The 11,900-nt window shown below is 44.3% G+C and overlaps 1 protein-coding gene across 1 annotated transcript in view; it reads right to left on the bottom strand.

Annotated features, from left to right (window-relative positions):
* Nucleotides 1-1,205: 1,205 nt before the first annotated feature.
* LOC140203585 (serine/threonine-protein phosphatase 2A 65 kDa regulatory subunit A beta isoform-like) overlaps nucleotides 1,206-11,900 on the bottom strand; it is a 100,206-nt gene continuing 89,511 nt past the window's right edge. The window contains exon 17 of the mRNA XM_072269632.1: nucleotides 1,206-1,381. Coding sequence (XP_072125733.1) covers nucleotides 1,206-1,381 — 176 coding nt within the window. The remainder of the gene's footprint in view (nucleotides 1,382-11,900) is intronic.

The following is an 11,900-nucleotide window of genomic DNA, read 5'->3' as shown; positions in this document are numbered from 1 at the left end:
TATTTCTTGAATTTTAGTCTCCCGTCTGACAACCTCACACCCACTATATGCAACATTATGAGCTCCTCCACAATTGCAGCATTTTGGTTGCACTCCTGTTCTGTACTTTCCATATTCATGATCACCCCCACATCTAGCACATCTCCTCTACCTTTTACAGTTTTTAGCTATGTGTCCAAACCTTTGACAATTATAGCACCTCAGTGGCTTTGGCACATACACCCTTACTGGGTAACTCATGAAACCCAGGAACACCTTCCTGGCACTCTTTCTTCTTCAAATTCAATCAATACTGTTTCACTTTCCTTTTTCACTCCCTCCTTTGTTGTTTTCAGTCTTTGAACATTCATTACTTTCCCTCCTTTGATATTCCTCTTTATCTCCTCCATATTTATACTCATTGGTACCCCCATGATCACTCCTTCACAACCACTGTTTTGTGCTCCCACCCTCCCAGTGTATTCCACCTTGCATTTTCCTATCTCTTTTAGCTTGAGTGCTTTCTCAAGTTGTTCCTCATTCGCACATCTTACCAATAAGTTGCCATCATTAAGGACTTTTGCAAATACTATTTCCCCTATCTTATTTGCCAGAGTTGTTGTTAGCACAAACGGGTCAATTTTCTTCATATGTCCCTGAGCCTTCTCATTAAACCTAATTATGACAACACCTCCTCTCTGAGCTTGTTCATCTTCCTCACTTTCAGAGCTTTCTCCACTATCATTTCTTATTCTTCTATTCCCTTTGTCTTGGTTATTATTCATCCGACCCCTCAGTACCTCCTCATTCCCTTTATTTCTCCCTTCACAATAATCCACCTCTCCCCAGCTGCCTACCTCTGATCCCAAGTCCCTATCCCTCTCCTTCTCCACTTTCTTGCCCTCAACCCCACCTGTTATCTTGTCCGCCATTACCGGACCCACACGACCCCCTCCCAACAATTTCCGTTCCTTCCCCACTCTCTTTCCCTCAACAGGTTCCAAACCACATTCACGCATCAAGCAAAACACAGCCAGCTTCCCGTCGAGCCAACTCCAGTTCCAGCCTCAGCCACCACGCCCTGGTCTCCTCGCCGGTATCAGCTGCCAACTCCCCAGCCCACCCTTTCATTTAAGTGTAATAGAACTAGAACTTTTATTTACAGCAGCAACTGCAACCACGTTTACCATAGAAGTTTCTCGATGATTTCTCCGAACACTGTTCAATCACGTTCTGACACGTGATACCTGCTGTTCGACGAACGCTTCCCTGTGCTGGCGACCAGCCGCCAGGAGAGTTACAGCGAGGAAGTAGCAGCCGGTAGCCCCGGTATCAAGGACCTGCTCTCTCAGCTTCGGCAAAAGGATAACGATCTCATCCTGGCGGCTGAGCTCGGCAAAGCCTTGCTGGAGAAGAACCAAGAGCTTACCGATCAGTACGAGATAATGCAGAGAGAGGTCACTGACAAACTGGAGGAAAGATAATGTGGCAAATATAAGGGAATCCTTTCATCCTGCTCACCTCCCCTCTCCAAGCGTCTTTGACCCTGTTTCACATCGCATTCGTATTTCTGCCCAATTTGGTAGGGTCATTAACCATCGGCACCCCAACTTGTCATCCTTCCTATTCGTAACCACTACTATGTCATTGGACTCCACCGCTTCCCACACCATTGCATCCCATTTTTACGCTAATATATTGCGTCCACGACATTAACATCTCGCAGACTCGCCCTAATGCTGCGCTGACGCCTGAGTTCTGATGATCTGACGTCATTACATTGGCCGGGAACCGAATCCAAGACCCTCAAACACTGGTAATATATTTGGAAATGCGCTCGTGTCCACGCTTTAATGTTCCGTGATTAATCTCGAAAATGCTATTGAGACGTGTCGAATATATCAATTTAATAGCAATAATATTACATAGTAAGGATAAGAAAAGTAGTTCGCCCCCTTTCATCTTGAGGTACAGGGTCAGTCCTGGTTTCGGTGTGCATTGATCGTTGCAAGGGCTTTTAAAGGCGGTAACTCAGGAAAATGTTGTTGCCGTGGTTAGACTACGAATGTAGCGTTTGTCCTTGCTGTTCGGCGCCTTCCCGAGGTTGGCAATGTCTGTTCTGAAATAGTATCTGTCTACCTGTTGCAGATACCTGAAACTACATGAGGCCCCGCTCCATCTTCTCACTTTCAGTCAAACAAGCGAAGTGGGCATGTCTTACTCATTCAAGCTTGGTTCAACGCTCAAACCGAATCAGTGTGCGGGATGTGCGCTATTTATATACAGCATGGTGGGGAAATGATTAGCAGCAAAATATTTCTTGTATGCAAATTAATATTTTGTCTTAGGTTTTCTTAAAGAATTTTAAAGATAATGAAGGAGAGTCAAAGTAGACAAGTTGTGGCGAAGGCTGGAATGGTGGGTTGGAAGGGAGGAGAATGGTATTATGGTAGTAGAGCAAACACGAGGAATTCTGCAGATGCTGGAAATTCAAGCAACACACATCAAAGTTGCTGGTGAACGCAGCAGGCTAGGCAGCATCTCTAGGAAGAGGTACAGTCGACATATCGGGGCCGAGGCCCTTCGTCAGGATGAACTGATAGAAGAGCTAGTAAGAGATTTGAGAGGGGGAGGGGGAGATCCAAAATGATAGGAGAAGGCAGGAGGGGGAGGGATGGAGCCAAGAGCTGGACAGCTGATCCTCTCATATCCCTTTTGCCAATCACCTGTCCAGCTCTTGGCTCTATCCCTCCCCCTCCTGTCTTCTCCAATCACTCTGGATCTCCCCACTTTCAAATCTCTTACTAGCTCTTCTTTCAGTTCACCCTGACGAAGGGTCTTGGCCCGAAACATCGACTGTACCTCTTCCTAGAGATGCTGCCTGGCCTGCTGCATTCACCAGCAACTTTGATGTGTATTATGGTAGTAGGGAATGGTATTGGATCAAAGAGAGAGAAACTGATTACCTTGGAGGTCTGGTACAAACATTAGCTTCCTTCCTGATCTCTAGTGTTGTCTGTGGAGTCTACACATTCGTTCTGAGATCCCACCAGATGCATCCATTCCCATTAGGAACTTGCTGTGCTGCTACTGAGGCACACTCAAAAGATGTGCAAGTTACTAGGTTAATTGATTATTATAACAGGAAATCAGATTAGTGTAAATGAGCTGTTTGATAGAACGGACACAATGGGTCAAATGTACGAGGTCCCTATGTTGTACAATTCTGTGACTAATAACAGGGGCCAAGCAGAGCTGGGACAGCCACTCATCCTGACATGAGAGGAAGTGGAGAAAGGCTCATTGCAGAAGTTTGTTTACGCCCAGAATCTTTATGGAACATTCTCCTCTCTGAACTTCAGTAAGATACCTAGTTGAGGTGCAGGTTGCCTTACACAAAGTCCTCACTGAAATAAATCACCAGCTACAATTACAACAACAGGGAAAGAACAGCATTGCCTTTTAATGTGGTGACAAATCTTTAGCATTTGGCTTCTCTCAGATTGGAGCTGTTTTTAATAACTCACAGTTAGTTGTCCTCTGTTGTGTAAGAGATATTAAGACTGTTCAAATTTACTGAGAATGTGCAGTAATTTCACTGGAGTTGCAAGCTGAACTAGGGTACAGGGCACAATTACTGCATGCACATAATTTGCAGGCAACACTGGTGTATTTTAGAAGGTCATAGCATTTCCTCAAGATCCAGTTGACGTGACCATTGGCAGTGAATCATGTAGGTCAGTGCCCAGCATACTAAATGCAGTCATGATACATTCATTCTGTGGTGGTCCACCTATCCCATTTAGTAAGCACCCAGTGCTTCTGATCCTACACCATCCTGTTCTGCAAGGGGCAATACAATTTGTCGGTAAGTGTCACCTGGTTGACATGGTTATCTTGGTTGAAACGAGCAGTTTGTGTAACCTGTGAGATTTGGGTTTGGGGGTCAAATGTTGGTGCATGGATAGAACAGGTGATGTACTCTAATGTTACATATGAGGCCTGATTTATAGTCTGATGCAAAACTGGTGATTTACTAGTCAATTAGGCTGTTGGTGCAGTTAATGGAATATGACTTTTGAAGGTAGGCTCATTGATCTTGACCGTTCTTTTGAGATCATTAAAAAAATCGAAGCAGAATTAGGTCACTTTGCCTATTCATGTATGTCCTACCATCAGTGCAATCATGGCTGATCTTCTACCTTACTAACCCTGCATCCATTTATCAGAATGGTGGATTCCAGTTAATGGGGACACATCAGGATCAGTACATTTTGGCCCAATGAAGTGGCTGCCACAATTAGCCAAAGTTTCATGAAAATAGTTTTAAAAAGGCTAACTATGTTCAACTGAGTAACAAATTATGTATTTAAATAAATACAGAACAAATTAGAATATTACCAATATAACTGTAGTACTATGATAACACCTAATAGTTCTCGACAGCAGAGTTCATACAGTGTACGCTGCTCTGTTCTTTTTGATTGACTGTAAATGAACAAAATCAGTGTTGAAGTCATGTCAAAAATTGTTGCTTTGTCACTTGGCATCAGTAGGCTCAAATGAATACCATAGCACAAGCATACGCAATTGATGCTATTTAAAAGCTATTTGCTCTAAGCATGTTGTAGTGTCTCATGGCCAGACACATGCACACAACTGATGCTAGTTAGAAACTGTTGCATTCTCCAAATCCTCATTTTCATTGTAGCATTCAAGATGATTGTCAATATCTTAACTTTCTTCGTGGTTTCTAATTTGTTGAAGCAGTGAAATTGTTTCATTTTCATTCCCAGCCATTTCTTGCATCTCCAAGCCTGACTGCTTGAAACTGTAGTGAGAAAAACAGTTCTGAATTGTCTTACTGCTTATTTCTCTCTACCTATCCCTGACATAAACCACTGCTTTTTTGAACACAAGCTGATGATATTTAAAAACTGTTCACTCTAAGCACAGTGTACTATTTAATGACACACAAGTGCACACAACTGACACTAGTTAGAAACTGTTTGGCAATACTCTCCCGTCCCAGTTAAGAGACATAGTGTCCCAAATAAGTGAGGAAATTCTGGCTATTTTTTTGATTAGTTTATGTTGATTTAGAGTTGTCCCAAATAAGTGGCTGTCTGGATTAACTGATAGGATAACTAACCAGAATCCACTGTACAGTATATCATTTATTCACACCCAGTCCACTCCTGGTGCAAGGTCTCAGCCTGGAATATCAACTTGTATTCTTCCTCTGCAGATACTAATTGATGAGCTAAGTTCTTTCAGAGTTTTGTTTTTGCTGGCAGATCCCAGAATCTACAGTCTCGTTTGTTTTCATATCCTTTATTAGCTCGAGAGACCAGATCTCTTTACAATATTCCAGGCACAATCTTACCAGATATTTATATAAATGTACTTGAATGTTATTATTCTTGTACTCCTTCTTCTTTCAATAAAGACGAGCAAACCATTTGTCTTTCTAATTGTTTGCTGTATTTTGGCATCAGTGATTCACGTACACTGGTACCCAGGTCACTCTGAGCACCAACTCCTTACAGTCTCTCATCATTTAACTACTCTACTTTTCTATTTTCCCTACCAAATTTCCTCTTGCACTTTTCCACATTACACTCCATCAGCTGTGACCTTGCAGATTCACATAACCTGCATGAATCCATTTAAAACCCAAAAGATACTGCAGATGCTGGAAATCCAGGACAACACACACAAAACGCTGGAGGAACTCAGCAGATCAGGCATCATCTATGGAAATGAATGTTAGAGTGAATTTTTTGGGGGTAATGATTTGTTTACATTTAAGTGACTTTGGCCACCAGACTTCTACTTGACAATGCACTTCCTATGCTTCTGGCGCCGCAGTTTGACCTGATGCTGTAGTTTTGAAGACAGTATTATCTATGCATTATAAATATTAATTGTTTTCTATGTTAGCATGGGAAATGCCAAATAAATGTATCGTAGACTTAATTTACATTCCTAAAGGCTGTCGATACCAACCCAGACATGTTGGCGTTGGAAGGAAAGGATGGTGTGATATTTTGTATGTAGCCTCAAAAGGAAGCATTGTCTATAACTTTTTAAGTAGCGATTGCCTTTGTGTTTAGCATATAAATATTGAGCCCGCATTGGGCTAGCAGACCTTTCTGCGGAAGCTGTCTCCGTCCGTAAGATGCCTGCTGTAGCTTGTGTCGAATAAAGAGGCTGCTTTGTACCTACCAGTGACTCTGTCTCTCTGATGATTTCGTCCACGCTCCAACAATGAATAAACTGTTGATGCTTCAGGCTGGGACATTCCATCAGGACTGGTAAGGAAGGGGAAGATGCCAGAATAAAAGTGTAGGGAGAGGAGAAGGAGACCGAGCTTGAAGGTGATAGGTGAAGCCAAGTGGATGGGGGAGGGGGGAATGATGTAAGAAGCTGGAAGGTGACTTGCAGATGTTGGTGGGACGCAACTGAAACAAGAGGGATAAAATGGAGTTGTGGTATGTGGATGCGAGAGCAGGCAGAAACAATGGGCCTACCCAACCATTCAGCTTTGTGAATCTTGGGACCAGGTGTCAATTCTCTGGACACCTCCTCTTACTGACCCCTTGAAAAGGACCTCACTTGGGACCATCAGGATATTGTCTCTGACACCACCAGCAACCTCATCGACTCTGGAGATCTCCCAACCACTGCCACCAACCCTCATTGTTCCCTTATCCCACACTGCAACACCTCGTATTCCAACTAAGTAGTCTTTAAGCTGATGGCATGAACATTGATTTCTCTTACTTGAATTACTTCCGGTAATTTTGCCCCTTCCATTCCCGACTCTGGCCTCTTACTACCTCTCCTCCCTGTTTATCACCTCCCTCTGGTGCCCTTCCTCCTTCCCTGTCTCCCATGGTCCACTCTCCAGTCCTTTACCTTTTCCACCTGTCATCTCCAAGCTTGTTACTTCCTCTCTCCCTCACCCCTCCTCCACCCACCTGTCTACACCTATCACCTTCAAACTTGTCTTCCTTCCCTTACTCCTCCCTTCATATTCTGGCATCTTTCCCTTCCTCTCCAGCCCTGATAAAGGGTCTTGGCCCAAAACATCGGCTGTTTATTTATTCCCATAGATCTGCTGAGTCCCTTCAGCATTTTGTGTGTACATCCATTTAAAACTTCTCTGCATCATCAGACCCCAACTTTGTATCATTAGCAAACATGGATACTGTATATTACTGTAAACCCTCTCAACAAGATCATTGATATTGACTGAATATTAGAGCTCAACATCAACTCCTGCAACACTAGTCAACAACCTCCCAATCTCAAAGTGACCTATTTATTCCTAGTCATTATTTTCTGTTTATTAACTGATCCTCAACCCACACAAGAATATTTCCTTCAATCCCATGTGCTTTATGATTTCTTCTGTGGCACTTTATTCAAGGTCTGAAAGTCTAATGAGCAGCATAGCTGTCTTCCTCATCAATTCTCAGCAAACTTGAACAAGTTACACGCCAATTCTGATCAGTCCTACTTTTTCAAATGTGCTGTTGCCACTCACTCAATGATAGGCTTTAAGTATTTTCTCTGCAATTGTCTTCTCCCAACTTTGTTAAAGAGTGGGGTTACGTTTACTTCCTTCCAGTTGAGGGGAACCTCAAGAAGAAAGAGGTGGGATTTTGGAAAATGTATTCTTTCTACCATCGTACTATGGTAATTTTGCTCATCCATTCTGCAGTCTCTTGAATAGATACAAGGACTGGAGTTTCCTTGGTGTTGTCTGGATCCACACACTAGCCTCATTTGTAATTTCAATCTGTTCGCCTTACTCACCAGTTCTACAGTACTTATTGTTAAGGGCATGATGACCTCCTGGAACAAAGTCTCCAGTGAGACCATAACCAGGTCTATTAATGCTGTCTCATATGACAGGAAATTAGCTGCTTTGCAGCAATTTTAAAGTGCAAAGTTGCAAAAGTACAGCCCAAAGACAGTAAATTGCTACAAGTTTCAAAATAAATAGTGTTTAAAATGCATAATGATGCGTTGTTCGTGGACCTTCATTATAAAATCAGAATCAAATTTATTATCACTGGCATATGTTGTGCAATTTGTTTTTTGTGGCTGCAATACAGAAAACAAAATAAATAAGTTACAATAAATCTTTGATGATTGTCTTGGAGGAGGAGATGTTATTTTTGATCTCCCGATCAAGAAGTCGATGATCTAGTTGCAGAGGGAGGTACAGGAGCTCAGGTTTTGAAGCTTGTTGATCAGTAATGAAGGAATGATGATGTTGAACACTGAGTTATAATCAATAAACAGTAGGCTGACGTAGGCATTGTTGTTGACCAGCTGGTGCAAGGGTGAGTGCAGTGCCAATGAGATACATTCCCTATAGAACTGGTCGGTTGAGTGGCACAGGTTTTCAGTGCCAATGAGAATCATTCCCTATAGAACTGGTTGGTTGAGTGGCAGAGGTTTTCAGTTGCAATGAGATACATTCCCTGTAGAACTGGTTGGCTGAGTGGCACAGGTTTTCAGTGCCAATGAGATTCTTTCCCTGTAGAACCGGTTGGTTGGGTGGCACAGGTTTTCAGTGCCAATGCGATACATTCCCCGTAGAACTGGTTGGTTGGGTGGCACAGCTTTTCAGTGCCAATGAGATTCATTCCCTATAGAACTGGTTGGTTGGGTGGCACAGGTTTTCTGTGCCAATAAGATTCATTCCCTATAGAACTGGTTGGTTGGGTGGCACAGGTTTTCAGTGCCAATGAGATTCTTTCCCTATAGAACCGGTTGGTTGGGTGGCACAGGTTTTCGGTGCCAATGAGATTCATTCCCTATAGAACTGTTTGGTTGGGTGGCACAGGTTTTCAGTGCCAATGAGATTCATTCCCTGTAGAACTGGTTGATTGGGTGGCACAGGTTTTCAGTACCTTGCCAGGTGCACCATTGTGCCTGAAGCTTTGTCAGGGTTCACCCTCTGGAAAGCTGTTCAGATGTCGGCCTCTGAAACAGATATAAGATGCTGCAGGGAATTACACATGTATAATTTTATTCTGCCTTTCAAAGTGTACATAAAAGGCATTCATCTTAATTCAGCCATTTATGATGTTAGGTTTCACCTTGTAGGAAGTAATAGCATGCAAACTCTGCCAAAGCTAAGGTGCATCCGATTCTGTCTCTAGCTTCCCTTGGAACTGTTTTTTCATACTTAAGATAGCTTTCCATAGGTCATAGAGTCATAGAAAAGTACAACACAGGAACAGGCCCCAGGCTGATCTATTTCATAGAAAGCCATTTAAGCTGCCTACTCCCAGCAACCTGCACTGGGTCCATAGCCCTCCACAGCACTGCCATCCAGGTACCCATCCCAACTACTCTTAAATGTTGAAATTGAGCTCACACACACAGACATCCCGCCTCTCCCGGAAGTTGCAGGAGTCACCCGCACATTGACAGCGGCTCCCTGATGGCTGCAAATTATGTACGATATCCTGGAAATGGATTTTTTTCACACACACACACACACAAACACACACACACACACACACACACACACACACACACACACAGACACACACACAGATGGGAGGGGGGGAGAGAGGGGGAGGGGAGAGGGTGGAGGGAGGAGGTGGGAGGGGAGAGGGGGTGCAGGGAGCGAGGATAAATGGATGGCAGAGTGTTCCACAAAAAGCAAAAAGAAAATATAAAACGTACTTCACCCCAGACTACACTAAAGAGTACCCCTGCCTAACAGGGGTCAAAATAATGACTGTGTTGCTAGCTGCACTGCTTGTAACAGTGACCTTTCTATTGCCCATGGTGGGTTAAGACTGTAAAAGACATGTTGAGGTGAGCTTAACAGGTGTCATTCATTCATTATCATAACTAACGTTATTTAAACTAGCCGGCTAGCTGCTAAGGAGCTACTCTATTGCAGCTATCCCACCTCTCCCGGAAGTTCCAGGAGTCTCTCGCAAATTGATGGTGCTACCTCCCTGAAATGAGTTTTTGCAGGGTGGGTTGTCTGCGTGCACCACTTGCATTTGCAGCTCATTCCACACTCTCATGACCCTCTGAGTTTCCCTTCATGTTCCCCTTTAAGCTTTTCACCTTTCACCCTTAACCCATGACCTCTAGCTGTAGTCCCACCCAACCTCAGTGGAAAAAGTCTGCTTGCATTTCCCCATCTATAGTCCTGTGACCCGACTGGTGGTGTAGTGGCATCAGAGTCGGACTTGGGGACGAAAGGTCCCCAGTTCGAATCCAGCCGGCTCCCCTGCACACTGCTCCATGCTGGGTCACATACTTCTCCTTATTTAGTGTGTTTCCACTTCTCTCCAACAGCACTCCCTGCAAGAAAACACACCAATGAAGACCAGGATTCAGTGAGAACAACCTGATTACCCCACTGCTCTTAACTTGAGTGACCTTGAAACTGGAATCTTTCTTGATTGGAACAGCACAGGTCACACTAACACAGGAGCTCGGCAGGTCAAGCACCATCTCTGGAGAAGAATAAACAGACCCCTCATCAGGACAGACTGGAAAGGAAGGGGACAGAAGCTGGAATAAAGTGGTGCGGGGACAGGAAGGAGTACAAGCTGGAAGGTGATAGGCGAGACCAGGTGAGGGGGAAGGGGGAGGGGGGTGTGAGAGGCTGGGAGGTGATAGGTGGAAGAAGTAAAGGGCTGGAGAACAGGGAATCTGATAGAGATCATGGAAGAAAGGGAAGGAGGAGGGGGGAACCAGAGGAAGTGAAGAGAAGGGTAAGAGAGGAGCCAGCATGAGGGCTGGAAACAGAGAGGAGGGAGTGGGGAAAGATTACTGGAAATTGGAGAACTCGGTGTTTGTGCCATTAGGCTGGAGGCTATCCAGATCGAATATGAGATGTTGCTCCACCAATCTGAGTGTGGCCTCTTCAAGCAGTAGAGGAGACAACCAACACGCCAAAATGGGAATAGGAAGTTGAATTGAAATGGATAGCCATTGGGAGACCCTGCCTTTTGTGGCAGATAGAGTGAAGGTGCTCAAATATTTGATACCCCAATCTACGCCGAATCTCACCAATGTAGAGGAGGCTGCACCAAGTTACAGCAGGTGACCCAGGCAGACCTGCTGGTGAACTATCGCCTCACACAGAAGGACTGTTTAAGGGTCTGAATAGTGGTGAGGGAGGTGGTCTAGGGGCAGTTCACAGGGATAAGTGGAGGAGGGAGATCAGTGGGGAGCGATGAGTGGACAAGCAGAAAGTGAGAGTGGGGGGGGCAGGGAGAAGATGTGTTTAGTGGTAGGATCCCGTTGTAGATGGCAGAAGTTTTGGAGAGTGAAGTGCTGGACACAGAGGCTCGTGGGCTGGTAGGTAAGGACAAAGGGAACCCAGCATGCTGCAATGACAGTGTTTTCTCAAATGTTGCAAAGATGGACCAGTGGTAGTCATGGGATCCACTGCAAAGGCCCATGGATACAGCAGTAAATGCAAGAAACTTCAAACAAAAGACCGGAGATATTGGAGAAGCCATGGAATTAATTTTCATAGTTCACAGTTGCAGCAGAAAGACTGGACAGGTGCATGATGGAAACAAGTCTAAAGACAGATAGGAGCTGATTGGGTAAATATGATCAGTACTATTTTCTTGTATGGGGTGGGGGGCAAAACATTGAGACAGATTAGTTGAGCCAATTGGACTGTTTTGGAATTCAACTCCCATATAATACAATGGTACCAAAGACATTTCCACATCAACAAGTGCTAATAAGAACAATCTGTGCACTCAGCAGAGAGACAGGTGAATAGTTGCCACAAAGAAACAGCCGATCGAAGCCAGATGCAAGATGTCATCTGACTGACTTGGCCTCCACTTGTCCCTTCTCCACCCGCCCCACCGTTAAGGCTGATTTATGCTTCTGCGTCGGCTCTAACC

Source organism: Mobula birostris, chromosome 10 (genome assembly GCF_030028105.1).
Source record: "Mobula birostris isolate sMobBir1 chromosome 10, sMobBir1.hap1, whole genome shotgun sequence".
Lineage (NCBI taxonomy): Eukaryota > Metazoa > Chordata > Chondrichthyes > Myliobatiformes > Myliobatidae > Mobula > Mobula birostris.
The sequence above is the reverse complement of the archived record's forward strand: the minus strand, read 5'-3'. Positions and strand labels throughout refer to the sequence as shown.